Genomic DNA, 18,291 nt, shown 5'->3' on the forward strand with positions numbered 1-18,291 from the left:
AACTGAAACGAGGCCACTCAGGAACATTCAATGTCATCTTGGTAAGCAACTCCAGTGTAGATTTGGCTTTTAGGTTATTTTTGAGCTGAAAGGTGCATTTTTCTGTCTGTTGGAATGTAGACAACCAGGTTTTCCTCTAGGATTGCTCTATTCCATTTATTTTTATCCTAAAAAAAACTCCCTAGTCCTTGCTAATGTAAACCATACCCATGATGCAGTCACCACCATGCTTGACAATATGAAGTGGTGCTCTGTGTCTCTCTCACCCCCCCCCACACACACACACACACACACACACACACACACCAAGCTCCTCCCCCTGCCACTCATAACAACAAAGATGAAAGATCACATCTTCCTCTCTTGATAAGCGGTTTCAACACACAATTTGCATTTGAGATTTGATCCAACAGAATGGACACACATATGGACACCAAAACACATTCAGACAATATTTTACTGCAATGGAGGATAACGACCTTTCTAATGATACCCTTTTAGTGTATCTACTTCCAACATTTAGAACAGACCCTACTAAAATGGGAGTATCAATGAACATTGACTGTGTAAATACTCAGTTTCTGTCATGCATGATGTTGTCGGACCGCTAGCAGCAGTTTAGCCACAGACTGTCATACTAGTTGTCTAGTGTGTGTTTTAGAAATGTGCGTTGAGCATCAAAAACTATTGTATGAGAAATAAGGTAGACCATTTTATTTCAACATCTGAACACAGTGTAAAGGCCAGCCTGCTGTTCAAACAGTTGGAGACTGACAGAATAGATTCAAGTTGGCTAAACTTGAAATATAAGATTTGCTGGCTACTCACTAGCATGTGGGCTTGAGAGATTGTTTGAGACCAGTGCTCATGTTTTACATTTCTGGAGAGGAAAGTGGAGATTTGAGTGTAGAGAGTGCACATGGCGCATTGATATCAAGTTGATGCCATCGTCAACCTAAGGTGTGTTTCAGAGCTGTTGGTCATGGTTAGTGAGAATCTGTTGGCCTATTCAGTTCAGTCTGTATGCTACGGAAGGTCAACCTGTCAGTGTGTGGCTCTTAGTCTTTAGTGTGTTTTGAGGTGTTTGTCTCTGGCATCCGCATGGTTCCCATCCAAAACACTTTGGTCACATTTGAAGTTTTTTTCCCCGAGGCAAGCTGAATTCCACACCAGTTGGTTAGTGATCGATCAGAAGTAGGGACTCTTCAATAAAATGTTTGTCATTCAACGAGAAACAAATAATTTAAGCATTTTTTTCATTTCAGAGATACTAAATTCTCTGCAAAAACGTCAAAGTTAAATGACTGATTTCTGACTATTTTGAGGAAGTGTCTTCTGGCTACTGCGTCTCAAGATGGACAAACAGATCTATGCTTTTCAAGCGTAGGTCTTTTTAAGGGAGTACGCGAGCAAACGGAAGGTTTCACAGTGACTGGGTGTGAGGAATGTAAGCCGCATCTATCTAACACCTCAGGGCCAGAAGGTGTTAAAAGCAGGGCAACCGATAACACACACACGCACACGCACACAGGTGTTAAAAGCAGGGCAGATGATAACACACACACAGGTGTTAAAAGCAGGGCAGACGATAACACACACACAGGTGTTAAAAGCAGGGCAGACGATAACATACACGTGTTAAAAGCAGGGCAGACGATAACATACACACACACACAGGTGTTAAAAGCAGGGCAGATGAAAACACACACACACACACACACACACACACACACACACACACACACACAGGTGTTAAAAGCAGGGCAGACGATAACATACACACACACACAGGTGTTAAAAGCAGGGCAGATGATAACACACACACAGGTGTTAAAAGCAGGGCAGACGATAACACACACACAGGTGTTAAAAGCAGGGCAGACATGAACACACACACAGGTGTTAAAAGCAGGGCAGACGATAACACACACACACAGGTGTTAAAAGCAGGGCAGACGAAAACACACACACAGGTGTTAAAAGCAGGGCAGACGATAACATACACACACACACACACAGGTGTTAAAAGCAGGGCAGACGATAACACACACACAGGTGTTAAAAGCAGGGCAGACGATAACATACATGTGTTAAAAGCAGGGCAGACGATAGCAACACACACACAGGTGTTAAATGCAGGGCAGACGAAAACACACACACACACACACACACACACACACACACACACACACACACACACACACACAACACACACACACACACACACACACACACACACACACACACACAGGTGTTAAAAGCAGGGCAGACGATAACACACAAACAGGTGTTAAAAGCAGGGCAGACGATAACACACACACACACACACACAGGTGTTAAAAGCAGGGCAGACGATAACATACACATACACACAGGTGTTAAAAGCAGGGCAGACGATAACACACACACAGGTGTTAAAAGCAGGGCAGACGATAACACACACACAGGTGTTAAAAGCAGGGCAGACATGAACACACACACAGGTGTTAAAAGCAGGGCAGACGATAACACACACACACAGGTGTTAAAAGCAGGGCAGACGAAAACACACACACAGGTGTTAAAAGCAGGGCAGACGATAACATACACACACACACACACAGGTGTTAAAAGCAGGGCAGACGATAACATACACATACACACAGGTGTTAAAAGCAGGGCAGACGATAACATACATGTGTTAAAAGCAGGGCAGACGATAACATACACACACACAGGTGTTAAATGCAGGGCAGACGAAAACACACACACACACACACACACACACACACACACACACACACACACACACACACAGGTGTTAAAAGCAGGGCAGACGATAACACACACACAGGTGTTAAAAGCAGGGCAGACGATAACACACACACACACACACACAGGTGTTAAAAGCAGGGCAGACGATAACATACACATACACACAGGTGTTAAAAGCAGGGCAGATGATAACACACAAACAGGTGTTAAAAGCAGGGCAGACGATAACATATACACACACACACAGGTGTTAAAAGCAGGGCAGACGATAACATACACATACACACAGGTGTTAAAAGCAGGGCAGATGATAACACACACACAGGTGTTAAAAGCAGGGCAGATGATAACACACACACACATGTGTTAAAAGCAGGGCAGACGATGACACACACACACACACAGGTGTTAAAAGCAGGGCAGACGATAACACACATACACACAGGTGTTAAAAGCAGGGCAGATGATAACACACACATACATACAGGTGTTAAAAGCAGGGCAGATGATAACACACACACATGTGTTAAAAGCAGGGCAGACGATAACATACACACATGTGTTAAAAGCAGGGCAGACGATAACATACACACACAGGTGTTAAAAGCAGGGCAGACGATAACACACACACAGGTGTTAAAAGCAGGGCAGACGATAACATACACACAGGTGTAAAAAGCAGGGCAGACGATAACACACACAGGTGTTAAAAGCAGGGCAGACGATAACACACACACAGGTGTTAAAAGCAGGGCAGACGATAACACACACACAGGTGTTAAAAGCAGGGCAGACGATAACACACACACAGGTGTTAAAAGCAGGGCAGATGATAACACACACACAGGTGTTAAAAGCAGGGCAGACGATAACACACACACAACACACAGGTGTTAAAAGCAGGGCAGACGATAACACACACACAGGTGTTAAAAGCAGGGCAGATGATAACATACACAGGTGTTAAAAGCAGGGCAGACGATAACACACACACACACACAGGTGTTAAAATGAGGGCAGACGATAACACACACACACAGGTTTTAAAAGCAGGGCAGATGTTAACACACACACAGGTGTTAAAAGCAGGGCAGACGATAACATACACATACACACAGGTGTTAAAAGCAGGGCAGACGATAACATACACAGGTGTTAAAAGCAGGGCAGACGATAACATACACAGGTGTTAAAAGCAGGGCAGACGATAACATACACAGGTGTTAAAAGCAGGGCAGACGATAACATACACACACACAGGTGTTAAAAGCATGGCAGACGATAACACACACACACACAGGTGTTAAAAGCAGGGCAGACGATAACACACACACACACACACACACAGGTGTTAAAAGCAGGGCAGACGATAACACACACACAGGTGTTAAAAGCAGGGCAGACGATAACACACACAGTGTTAAAAGCAGGGCAGACGATAACACACACACAGGTGTTAAAAGCAGGGCAGACGATAACACACACACAGGTGTTAAAAGCAGGGCAGACGATAACACACACACAGGTGTTAAAAGCAGGGCAGACGATAACACACACAGTGTTAAAAGCAGGGCAGACGATAACATACACACACACAGGTGTTAAAAGCAGGGCAGACGATAACACACACACACACAGGTGTTAAAAGCAGGGCAGATGATAACACACACACACAGGTGTTAAAAGCAGGGCAGACGATAACACACACACACACAGGTGTTAAAAGCAGGGCAGACGATAACACACACACACACACACACACACACAGGTGTTAAAAGCAGGGCAGACGATAACATACACACACACAGGTGTTAAAAGCAGGGCAGACGATAACACACACACAGGTGTTAAAAGCAGGGCAGACGATAACACACACACAGGTGTTAAAAGCAGGGCAGACGATAACATACACAGGTGTTAAAAGCAGTACACAGGTGTTAAAAGCAGGGCAGACGATAACACACACACACAGGTGTTAAAAGCAGGGCAGGCGATAACACACACACACAGGTGTTAAAAGCAGGGCAGACGATAACACACACACACAGGTGTTAAAAGCAGGGCAGGCGATAACATACACGGACACAGGTGTTAAAAGCAGGGCAGACGATAACACACACACACACACAGGTGTTAAAAGCAGGGCAGACGATAACATACACACACACAGGTGTTAAAAGCAGGGCAGATGATAACACACAAACAGGTGTTAAAAGCAGGGCAGACGATAACATATACACACACACACAGGTGTTAAAAGCAGGGCAGACATGAACACACACACAGGTGTTAAAAGCAGGGCAGACGATAACACACACACACAGGTGTTAAAAGCAGGGCAGACGAAAACACACACACAGGTGTTAAAAGCAGGGCAGACGATAACATACACACACACACACACAGGTGTTAAAAGCAGGGCAGACGATAACATACACATACACACAGGTGTTAAAAGCAGGGCAGGTGTTAAAAGCAGGGCAGACGATAACATACACACACACAGGTGTTAAATGCAGGGCAGACGAAAACACACACACACACACACACACAAACACACACACACACACACATACACACACACACACACAGGTGTTAAAAGCAGGGCAGACGATAACATACACACACACACACAGGTGTTAAAAGCAGGGCAGACGATAACACACACACAGGTGTTAAAAGCAGGGCAGACGATAACATACACATACACACAGGTGTTAAAAGCAGGGCAGATGATAACACACAAACAGGTGTTAAAAGCAGGGCAGACGATAACATATACACACACACACAGGTGTTAAAAGCAGGGCAGACGATAACATACACATACACACAGGTGTTAAAAGCAGGGCAGATGATAACACACACACAGGTGTTAAAAGCAGGGCAGATGATAACACACACACACATGTGTTAAAAGCAGGGCAGACGATAACACACACACACACAGGTGTTAAAAGCAGGGCAGACGATAACATACACACACACACAGGTGTTAAAAGCAGGGCAGACGATAACACACACACATGTGTTAAAAGCAGGGCAGACGATAACACACACACATGTGTTAAAAGCAGGGCAGACGATAACATACACGCACACAGGTGTTAAAAGCAGGGCAGACGATAACACACACACAGGTGTTAAAAGCAGGGCAGACGATAACACACACACAGGTGTTAAAAGCAGGGCAGACGATAACATACACACAGGTGTAAAAAAGCAGGGCAGACGATAACACACACACAGGTGTTAAAAGCAGGGCAGACGATAACACACACACAGGTGTTAAAAGCAGGGCAGACGATAACACACACACAGGTGTTAAAAGCAGGGCAGACGATAACACACACACACAGGTGTTAAAAGCAGGGCAGATGATAACACACACACAGGTGTTAAAAGCAGGGCAGACGATAACACACACACACACACAGGTGTTAAAAGCAGGGCAGACGATAACACACACACAGGTGTTAAAAGCAGGGCAGATGATAACATACACAGGTGTTAAAAGCAGGGCAGACGATAACACACACACACACACAGGTGTTAAAATGAGGGCAGACGATAACACACACACACAGGTTTTAAAAGCAGGGCAGACGATAACACACACACAGGTGTTAAAAGCAGGGCAGACGATAACATACACAGGTGTTAAAAGCAGGGCAGACGATAACATACACAGGTGTTAAAAGCAGGGCAGACGATAACATACACAGGTGTTAAAAGCAGGGCAGACGATAACATACACACACACAGGTGTTAAAAGCATGGCAGACGATAACACACACACACACAGGTGTTAAAAGCAGGGCAGACGATAACACACACACACACAGGTGTTAAAAGCAGGGCAGACGATAACACACACACACACACACACACACAGGTGTTAAAAGCAGGGCAGACGATAACACACACACAGGTGTTAAAAGCAGGGCAGACGATAACACACACAGTGTTAAAAGCAGGTGACGATAAACACACACACAGGTGTTAAAAAGCAGGGCAGACGATAACACACACACAGGTGTTAAAAGCAGGGCAGACGATAACACACACACAGGTGTTAAAAGCAGGGCAGACGATAACACACACAGTGTTAAAAGCAGGGCAGACGATAACACACACACACAGGTGTTAAAAGCAGGGCAGACGATAACACACACACACACAGGTGTTAAAAGCAGGGCAGATGATAACACACACACACAGGTGTTAAAAGCAGGGCAGACGATAACACACACACACACAGGTGTTAAAAGCAGGGCAGACGATAACACACACACACACACACACACAGGTGTTAAAAGCAGGGCAGACGATAACACACACACACACAGGTGTTAAAAGCAGGGCAGACGATAACACACACACAGGTGTTAAAAGCAGGGCAGACGATAACACACACACACAGGTGTTAAAAGCAGGGCAGACGATAACATACACAGTACACAGGTGTTAAAAGCAGGGCAGACGATAACACACACACACAGGTGTTAAAAGCAGGGCAGGCGATAACATACACGGACACAGGTGTTAAAAGCAGGGCAGACGATAACACACACACAGGTGTTAAAAGCAGGGCAGACGATAACACACACACAGGTGTTAAAAGCAGGGCAGACGATAACACACACACAGGTGTTAAAATAGGGCAGACGATAACACACACACACAGGTGTTAAAAGCAGGGCAGACGATAACACACACACAGGTGTTAAAAGCAGGGCAGACGATAACACACACACACAGGTGTTAAAAGCAGGGCAGACGATAACACACACACAGGTGTTAATAGCAGGGCAGACGATAACACACACAGGTGTTAAAAGCAGGGCAGACGATAACACACACAGGTGTTAAAAGCAGGGCAGACGATAACACACACACACAGGTGTTAAAAGCAGGGCAGACGATAACACACACACAGGTGTTAAAAGCAGGGCAGACGATAACACACACACACACACAGTGTTAAAAGCAGGGCAGACGATAACACACAAACAGGTGTTAAAAGCAGGGCAGACGATAACATACACAGGTGTTAAAAGCAGTACACAGGTGTTAAAAGCAGGGCAGACGATAACACACACACACAGGTGTTAAAAGCAGGGCAGGCGATAACATACACGGACACAGGTGTTAAAAGCAGGGCAGACGATAACACACACACAGGTGTAAAAAAGCAGGGCAGACGATAACACACACACAGGTGTTAAAAGCAGGGCAGACGATAACACACACACAGGTGTTAAAAGTAGGGCAGACGATAACACACACACACAGGTGTTAAAAGCAGGGCAGATGATAACACACACATACATACACAGGTGTTAATAGCAGGGCAGACGATAACATACACAGGTGTTAAAAGCAGGGCAGACGATAACATACACACACACAGGTGTTAAAAGCATGGCAGACGATAACACACACACAGGTGTAAAAGCAGGGCAGACGATAACACACACACAGGTGTTAAAAGCAGGGCAGACGATAACACACACACAGGTGTTAAAAGCAGGGCAGACGATAACACACACACACAGGTGTTAAAAGCAGGGCAGACGATAACACACACACAGGTGTTAAAAGCAGGGCAGACGATAACACACACACACAGGTGTTAAAAGCAGGGCAGATGATAACACACACACAGGTGTTAATAGCAGGGCAGACGATAACACACACACACAGGTGTTAAAAGCAGGGCAGACGATAACACACACACAGGTGTTAAAAGCAGGGCAGACGATAACACACACACAGGTGTTAAAAGTAGGGCAGACGATAACACACACACACAGGTGTTAAAAGCAGGGCAGACGATAACACACACACACAGGTGTTAAAAGCAGGGCAGACGATAACACACACACACAGGTGTTAAAAGCAGGGCAGACGATAACACACACACAGGTGTTAAAAGCAGGGCAGACGATAACACACACACACAGGTGTTAAAAGCAGGGCAGACGATAACACACACACAGGTGTTAAAAGCAGGGCAGACGATAACACACACACACAGGTGTTAAAAGCAGGGCAGACGATAACACACACACAGGTGTTAAAAGCAGGGCAGACGATAACACACACACACAGGTGTTAAAAGCAGGGCAGACGATAACATACACAAACACACAGGTGTTAAAAGCAGGGCAGACGATAACATACACATACACACAGGTGTTAAAATCAGGGCAGACGATAACACACACACACACACACACACAGGTGTTAAAAGCAGGGCAGACGATAACACACACACAGGTGTTAAAAGCAGGGCAGACGATAACACACACAGTGTTAAAAGCAGGGCAGACGATAACACACACACAGGTGTTAAAAGCAGGGCAGACGATAACACACACAGGTGTTAAAAGCAGGGCAGACGATAACACACACACAGGTGTTAAAAGCAGGGCAGACGATAACACACACAGTGTTAAAAGCAGGGCAGACGATAACACACACAGGTGTTAAAAGCAGGGCAGATGATAACACACACACACACAGGTGTTAAAATCAGGGCAGACGATAACACACACACACAGGTTTTAAAAGCAGGGCAAACGATAACACACACACAGGTGTTAAAAGCAGGGCAGACGATAACACACACACGTGTTAAAAGCAGGGCAGACGATAACACACACACACACACAGGTGTTAAAAGCAGGGCAGACGATAACACACACACACACAGGTGTTAAAAGCAGGGCAGACGAAAACACACACACAGGTGTTAAAAGCAGGGCAGACGATAACATACACACAGGTGTTAAAAGCAGGGCAGACGATAACATACACAGGTGTTAAAAGCAGGGCAGACGATAACATACACAGGTGTTAAAAGCAGGGCAGACGATAACATACACAGGTGTTAAAAGCAGGGCAGACGATAACATACACACACACACACAGGTGTTAAAAGCATGGCAGACGATAACACACACACACACAGGTTTTAAAAGCAGGGCAAACGATAACACACACACACACAGGTTTTAAAAGCAGGGCAGACGATAACACACACACACACAGGTTTTAAAAGCAGGGCAGACGATAACACACACACACACAGGTGTTAAAATCAGGGCAGACGATAACATACACACACACACAGGTTTTAAAAGCAGGGCAGACGATAACACACACAGAGGTGTTAAAAGCAGGGCAGACGATAACACACACACACAGGTGTTAAAAGCAGGGCAGACGATAACACACACAGGTTTTAAAAGCAGGGCAGACGATAACACACACAGAGGTGTTAAAAGCAGGGCAGATGATAACACACACACACAGGTGTTAAAAGCAGGGCAGATGATAACACACACACACAGGTGTTAAAAGCAGGGCAGACGATAACACACACACAGATGTTAAAAGCAGGGCAGACGATAGCACACACACACACACAGGTGTTAAAAGCAGGGCAGACGATAACATACACAGGTGTTAAAAGCAGTACACAGGTGTTAAAAGCAGGGCAGACGATAACATACACACACACAGGTGTTAAAGCAGGGCAGACGATAACATACACACACACACAGGTGTTAAAGCAGGGCAGACGATAACATACACACACACACAGGTGTTAAAGCAGGGCAGACGATAACATACACACACACACAGGTGTTAAAGCAGGGCAGATGATAACATACACACACACACAGGTGTTAAAGCAGGGCAGACGATAACATACACACACACACAGGTGTTAAAGCAGGGCAGATGATAACATACACACACACAGGTGTTAAAGCAGGGCAGATGATAACATACACACACACACAGGTGTTAAAGCAGGGCAGATGATAACATACACACACAGGTGTTAAAGCAGGGCAGATGATAACATACACACACAGGTGTTAAAGCAGGGCAATTGAATTGTTGGTGCCAACATGGCTCATTTGAATTCATTGAGCACCTATTAGTAAGCTTGTGGTTTGTGGTAACAGATGTGTAACAGATGTGATTCAGACAGATGTATATTCTGACCTGTATGTTTTTCTGTTTTTTTCAGGAGATGGAGAGGAAAGTCCAGAATTTCATTACATTCCTGTGAGACTCGGCGAGACAGTCAGGTTGACCCTGATTTAGACTCTGAACACACACACACGCGAGAGGGACAGAGACCAGCCTTTGGGCCAAGTCCTTACACACAGAGCAAATACATAGCCCTGGTCTTAACGTAAACGACAGAACAAGGAAAAATAAAGACCAAGGAGAAAAAGAGGAGATTTCTATGGTGCTATAGTCTCAGGTACCCTGGTCGGACCCAGACCCAGTCTACAACCAAACGGACTCATGGACATGCGCACACAGGAATGATGAAAAGGGTGTCGCTGGTGCTATCCTAATCCATGGGGCTCTGGGGAGTAACTGACCAACAAAACAGATTGGGTGATGTCATATCTCAATACGGCCTACTTTTGAACTGAGCACACACACAGACTACATGTGTGCTTAGTTATACACACACACACACACACGGTAATCCCAGGCACAGATGTCACCAGCAGTGTGTGTGCAGTTAGCTAGGAGGTTGAGGCAGTCTCCTGTTTCATTACCATTGCCGAGCCCATCTCTCAGTACTGTACTGAATCAGCATCATAGGCCAGTCATCTCATAGATACAACAGCTTACAGATCATACTGAGTCATTCAAACAGCCTGGTTTGATTAGCATCTGGCTCTAATCAATCCATAGATTTTTGATTGATATGGCTCTAATAACCACCCTTCGCCCAATGTCCATTAAATGTTTTGAACGTGACGATACAGTTAGTTCATATTGCACTGGTGGCCCAGAATCAGAGACATCCATTACATATGGATACAGAAAGATATGGCTGCGGTTAGAATCAATTGATTACAAAAACATGAAATCCCCCTTGATAATAAAACGTGTTACTGGAATGAATCAACAGAAACTAAGGAAGCGTTTTGTTTTTTAGCTTTTCAGTGGTAGCTGAATCACATCTGTCTGGAACTTTCCGTTTTCTTCAACACAAGCTGTGCCCTGCTAGTTTTTATTTCCCATCCACTCCAAACTAACTGGAAGCGATTATAATTGGACACTTGTAGTTTGCACTGCCTAGCATGTGCCTTATTTAACCCCCAATGAACTTTAATATTTCTGAAAGAATGTTTTTTATCAACTGCTCTGTTAAGTGTAGTGCAGTGGGTTCGATGTCGGCATTTCCCCCTTACTAACCACAGATCTAGGATCAGTTCACCCAACTATAACCTTTTGTGGGGGATAATATCTGACCTAGGACCAGAGGTCACTTCTACAGTACCAAACTCAGGATAGTCACAGTAGGAAAGCAGATCTGTCTTTTCCTGCCCAGATGGAAGGGGGACAGCAGGGATTTTATTACTTTCATGTGGATGGAGGTGTAAAAAAATGTGGTGCCAATTTTCCCCAATTAGGTGCGACTACGCCTAACGTTTTCCAATTTTATACGATACGTTGGTAACAATGTTTGGGTTGTTATTGCATTGATTGTGAAGCTTCTGATGATGAACAAGGCCATTCTGTTGAGGTTAGAACAGCATTATATTGTTTAATTAATTTTGTTTTTGGATTGTCTACGCCTGAAGGTAGTGGGAAGGTTGTAATCCGCTATGGTCTATCCATGTTCATCTTGTGGTAAAGATATATGCATTTGCTTTTCTTCTTGGCTTTCCTTGGCCATGGATAAGTCCATGTTTTGACCAGAGTCAGCCGTTGGGTCAAACAGACAACCCTTTCTCATTCAAATCATTCTTAACACCAGGGTTCTAACTCAACTCAGGTCCTGGCGAACTACTAGGTGTACAGGCTTTTGTTCCAAATAAACCTGGTCTTCAATCTGGATCACAATTGGGCTGTAACAAAATCCTAGTAGCTCTAAGATTGGAGAGTTGTAAAGCCCTGCTTTATGCTGGTCCAACCCCTGATGCTCTCCCCCCCAACTCCCCCTCTGCCTTCTCTTGGATCGCTGGGTGAAGATTTAAAAGTTAATAATTTAAGAATATGCAAACTAGCATTTTGAGGCCTAAGCATTGGACTACTGCAGAGAGAGAAACAAAGCTACCTCAGCTTAATTTATTATAATGCTATGACAAACCGTTTACTGGGTGCACAGTATTAGGCAATGTTCCAAACTATCGTCGCAACTCTCATACTGCTAAGGTACTGGATCATCAGCACAAGTTCTGTGACTGCTGCGGTAACACTAGTTTGTTTGGTTGTCTTTATTGCATTTGAGCCGAGACAAAACATACAGCATTTAAGTTCAAGCAAATGTCAAACTGTATATTTCGGTTCTGCAGACAGTCGTCCTAAGATTGCTTTCCTTTCAGATCGTACTACACTATTTTACAGGCTATTGCGATTCTTCTGTCCATCTAACCACAATCTCGACGTGTTTGCAGACTCATCTTTCGTTTTTTTATTTATTAACATAATTATTCAACAAGTTTGTCTTAATATCCATTAACTGTCTTTGTATATTTGAAAATTTAACAAATTGGGAAGAGTTGTTACTCAGTGATTTGATCTTAGTGCCGAGGTAGACAGTTTTGGAGCATAAAGGAGGTGACAGGTGTCTCAGGTTTCTTCAGGCTACACTTATTCCATTGTGATGTTGTTTTTTTCTTGTTTAGTGGTTATGGACTGTGGCATACTGGACGAGGCTAACGTTGACTCATCAGAATTTTTACCTCAAATACAATAGTGTGTTGGACTCAATTTGGCCACCAAGTAAAATAGTTTTTCAGCATTGGGGAATAAAATGTTATGTTCGTTTGGACAAACAACCAATTTTTGTCTGGTATTAAACGATTTAGTCCAGTATGCGCGCAATTCTCCATCACAACTTAATTTTATCTGGGATTCATTTAGTATGTTTTTTTCTGTAGCATCACCATGTTTAATTTTTTCTTTGAGGTTTTAGTGTATTGAACATCCTTTTCCCCATTTAAGTGTTACTTCAGTGTGTTATATTTTAAATGAAACCTTTACTGTATTTCTGAAATAAACTGCTGTGATAAACTTGAATAAAGGTGCAAATTGTGCAGTGCTTCCATTTCCGCAGTGAACATGCCTGTCAAACGACTATCATTTTGGCTTTGAAACTGAAACATTGATTTTAAGGTAACTAGTCTCGATTCAATCTGTATCGCTGAAGTTCATCTTCACAGCATGATTGAAATTTAGAGGCAAGTTTCCCACAGCGGTAAACACTGATATGTTGGCTCAATCAAAATGTACATTTACACTCCAGATTGAATGGAGCCCTCGTAAGAAAAGACTAGGGCTGGATTCAAACCCAGCGATTTCCGGTATTAGGTTGATTGGATAGCAAGTCACCATCAGCCGATAATTGTAAAGAACTGTTTTACTGAAGGTGTTGCTTGCACATCGCTGGACAACTCCACACAAACAATGACTCAACCATATGTATTTTTTATTTTGGGTACAGACATACAATTTTTTTTTTGTCCAACCTAGCACTTTTCTAAAAACATTTATACAGAATCACCTTTTAAAATATACATTTCCTCCCGGTATTTACAGAATGCCCCCCTCCCCCACCCAACACCGGAGCTCGTGGGTCTCAATGATATACAAATAAATTGCCTTCAGAAAGTATTTACATCCCTTGACTTATTCCACATTGTTATGTAGTGGGATTAAAATGGATTTTGTCTAAGAATTCTCTATCGTAGAATTTATGAAAAACAACCATTCAAATTAACCACTAATTGCACATTTTTACTCCAGAACACTTGACATTTCAGCTTTTATTTTGTAAACACTTCTACACGCAATACCATATGTGGAAAAGGTGAAGGGGTATAAATAGTTTGAAGGCACTGCGCGACAAATTTCCGATTGATCCGACATATGCAGCCTCCATGAACCTTGCCTTTCAATTTATGTAGCGCAGGTGAAACAGTTTGATCCTTGAGCCACGGGTGGTTATTGTGCTTTGGCTGCGTGGAGGAGAAATGCCCCGTTGGAGTGTCTGATGTCAAGATGCAGGGCCACCCTACCTTCAGTGCTGCCAGTTAAGTCATCTTTCTGGCCCAGAAAGAAACCAAGTATCCAATGTGTCCTTATAAACCCGGGGGGACATCCAGAGAAAAACAAGGCTGCTCCTTCTCATCATAGTTGTTTCTAAAACCCTGCATCTCTCCTGTCCTTACGCCACTACGGAATGTCCTCATACTTTTTACCTCCGTAACAGAAACCACTAAGTGACAACAAAGACTGGGATGGCTTTTAATATACTTGAGTCAGGAACACAAAGGGCCTTTCAAGTTCAATTGAAGGGACAGAATTAAAAATCAAACCAAAGACTAGTTAGCAAGAAGCTGGGAACTACAAACCAAGGAGCACCCCTGTGCCAATATAATGAGGGGATATTTTGGCAATTAGATCCTTTATCTACTTCCCCAGAGTCAGATGAGCTTGTAGATCCTGTGTCGTGTATGAAGGAAGTTGGAGGTGCTAACGCTAGTTATCAAACTGGACACAGAAACATGGTATCCACAAGTTCATCTGATTCTGGGGATGTAGATAAAGAGCCTAAATGCCAAAATCCAGACAAATTCCTTTAAGCTATACTTTATAATACATACAGTAGCTTAGGCACCAGCTCCTAACATGGCAGAGTGGTTCAAGATAAGATGTCTACATTCTGCATGGGGGGGTGTTAAGACAACAATGCTGGCATCAAGTCCTGGGGGTGTTGTAGTTGGATAGTCCGGTGCTGACTGGTTGACCCCCAAAAGCTGCACAGTGTCCTGTCCCAACCAGACTGGTCAGGGGTGAGTTTCCCAAAAGCTTCATAGCAAACATGGCACTTTTTTCTCTAAACAACCCAGGTCCACAGCAGAGAGAAGAAACAATAATTGTCAAATCTATGTTTCACTAAATGAACTTTGCTGTTCTACGAGTGCCGTGGTCTGGGTAGAGAGAGACAAACTGCCACATTGGCTAGCTTTCTGGAAACTCATTCATCCCCCTGAGACAAATAGAAACCGGTCTCAGCCACTCTGGATGTACTTCTTGATGACGACACAGCCATGTCTGAAGAGAGGGCAGGGCAGCGACTGGAGGAGCGTCCAGTTGTTAGTGAGGGGGTCAAAGGTCTCCATGTTACCCAGTGCAGGACCCTCGCTGCTCACGATGCCCCCCGTCGCATAGATCTTACCATCCAGGATCACCGCACTGCAGAGAGAAACAAACAAAATATAGATCAAAGTTGTTCATTTTAATGAAGTTATTCATGATCAAAACATGTCCCGGAATAAATCCATTGAGATACATCTAGTGTCTATGACAACACATACATTAAAGATGGAATCCGTAGCAGTGAAACTGCCACGTCAGTTTGCAACATAAAGACGTTACCTCAAACAACGAACATTGTTTAATTCCCCGCAGCATCATTCACACGTGATAGAACAGCAGTATATAGCCACCATGAAGATCTCTTAGCAGGATGCTCCTCTGCCCCGTTTCAAAAACAAATGTGCCTGGGGCTGACCAGCGGCGCCATCTCAGCTTTAAGCGAAAACATTTTATTTCTTGTTATGGTGTTCCTTGTCCATGTTCAGGTAATTAACAGTAAATTACATTTCCCTAGATGGTGTTCAGACAGCAAGGTTTGGCCTAACGTGCCGGAAATATTCATTAAACATTAAGAGATGGAGAAAGGCAGACAATGAGAGTCAACCCGTTGCTGTGAAGGAAAATTACTGACATTCTCTCAACATAACATCGCTTTCCAAGAGATAATAATGAACTTTGCAGAGGGAGAAAAAGGAATGAAAAAAATATTTTCAAATGGGCTCATTTGATGTGAGGAACAGAATCAGAGGACTGTGTGTAGGGAGGAAGGATTAAAACTTTGCATGTAAGCTGATTACAGTTTTGTAATCTCACTGGGGGCTGGCGCGATCTCTATTTACATTAAGGTACACACACACACAATCACTGAAGGGACCCATGAGATTATTACATAAAGAGTCAATCCAGTCAGAAGGAAAAAGGAAAGCTGATCCAGATGGGACACAGTGCTGGCTAAAGCCTAACTGGGCTGTTAAAGATAAACAAGGAGAATTCAGCCAGGGACTCAGCCACAAGGCCAGGGAAAAGGAAAAATGAAGTGTCCACATTAGTTTATAATGACTGCTGGTGCATGGGGCTGGCTGAGTTAGAGTGTAGTGTATGTGCATCGGTCTGTGTGATCACTAAACTAGCATCAGTCTTATTCAATAAACTGAAAGCAGCTGCTGTTGTGTGGGGGAATAGTTGATCAAGAATTCTGACAGTGTGATGTTGTACATTTACCAGGTAGACTTAGATATGCATGGAAGTGCTCCCTAAATGTATTTAGGAGTCCCTGTCTCAGGTGGGTCCTATACACTAGGCCAGAGTTGGGGATTTGAGACTGGGACTAGAATCTCACTTCAGTCACAAAAATCCAGACTCCTGGTAGACTGATATCAATCAACTCAAGTGTTTCTGCAGGATTCCTGTGGATCCGGTGACATTTCTAATTCAACATGTATAGTGGTGGTTCATGTTAATCCCTTACCTACAGAACTGTCGTGAGTGGTTCATGTTAATCCCTTACCTGCAGAACTGTGGTGAGTGGTTCATGTTAATCCCTTACCTACAGAACTGTCGTGAGTGGTTCATGTTAATCCCTTACCTGCAGAACTGTGGTGAGTGGTTCATGTTAATCCCTTACCTACAGAACTGTCGTGAGTGGTTCATGTTAATCCCTTACCTGCAGAACTGTGGTGAGTGGTTCATGTTAATCCCTTACCTGCAGAACTGTCGTGAGTGGTTCATGTTAATCCCTTACCTGCAGAACTGTCGTGAGTGGTTCATGTTAATCCCTTACCTGCAGAACTGTCGTGAGTGGTTCATGTTAATCCCTTACCTGCAGAACTGTCGTGAGTGGTTCATGTTAATCCCTTACCTGCAGAACTGTCGTGAGTGGTTCATGTTAATCCCTTACCTACAGAACTGTCGTGAGTGGTTCATGTTAATCCCTTACCTGCAGAACTGTCGTGAGTGGTTCATGTTAATCCCTTACCTACAGAACTGTCAGACGTTAATCCCTTACCTACAGAACTGTCGTGAGTGGTTCACGTTAATCCCTTAACTGCAGAACTGTCGTGAGTGGTTCATGTTAATCCTTACCTGCAGAACTGTCGTGAGTGGTTCATGTTAATCCCTTAACTGCAGAACTGTCGTGAGTGGTTCATGTTAATCCCTTACCTGCAGAACTGTGGTGAGTGGTTCATGTTAATCCCTTACCTACAGAACTGTCGTGAGTGGTTCATGTTAATCCCTTACCTGCAGAACTGTGGTGAGTGGTTCATGTTAATCCCTTACCTACAGAACTGTCGTGAGTCGTTCATGTTAATCCCTTACCTGGAACTGTCGTGAGTGGTTCATGTTAATCCCTTACCTACAGAACTGTCGTGAGTGGTTCATGTTAAT

General features: G+C 43.8%; 2 protein-coding genes and 1 long non-coding RNA gene across 4 annotated transcripts in view; 2 read left to right on the forward strand and 1 right to left on the reverse strand.

The window, feature by feature from the left end:
* The window catches only part of atad2b (ATPase family AAA domain containing 2B), a 155,282-nt gene extending 141,492 nt beyond the window's left edge, over positions 1-13,790 (forward strand). The window contains exon 28 of the mRNA XM_052523939.1: positions 10,802-13,790. Within this exon, the coding sequence (XP_052379899.1) occupies positions 10,802-10,843 (42 nt within the window). The 3' untranslated portion in view covers positions 10,844-13,790. The remainder of the gene's footprint in view (positions 1-10,801) is intronic.
* On the forward strand, positions 3,343-9,947 carry LOC127931398 (uncharacterized). 2 transcript variants are annotated; one of them, XR_008140966.1, is made up of 4 exons: positions 3,343-3,423; positions 5,895-5,966; positions 9,321-9,356; positions 9,509-9,947. It is a non-coding gene; the product is annotated as an uncharacterized LOC127931398 (long non-coding RNA). The 2 variants fall into 2 exon arrangements; XR_008140965.1 differs by having other exon boundaries at positions 3,344-3,423; positions 5,859-5,966.
* Positions 13,791-15,037: 1,247 nt separating the features above from the next.
* LOC118387061 (kelch-like protein 29) overlaps positions 15,038-18,291 on the reverse strand; it is a 435,230-nt gene continuing 431,976 nt past the window's right edge. The window contains exon 15 of the mRNA XM_052523942.1: positions 15,038-16,002. Coding sequence (XP_052379902.1) covers positions 15,819-16,002 — 184 coding nt within the window. The 3' untranslated portion in view covers positions 15,038-15,818. The remainder of the gene's footprint in view (positions 16,003-18,291) is intronic.

This window comes from Oncorhynchus keta, chromosome 8 (genome assembly GCF_023373465.1).
Source record: "Oncorhynchus keta strain PuntledgeMale-10-30-2019 chromosome 8, Oket_V2, whole genome shotgun sequence".
Classification (NCBI taxonomy): domain Eukaryota; kingdom Metazoa; phylum Chordata; class Actinopteri; order Salmoniformes; family Salmonidae; genus Oncorhynchus; species Oncorhynchus keta.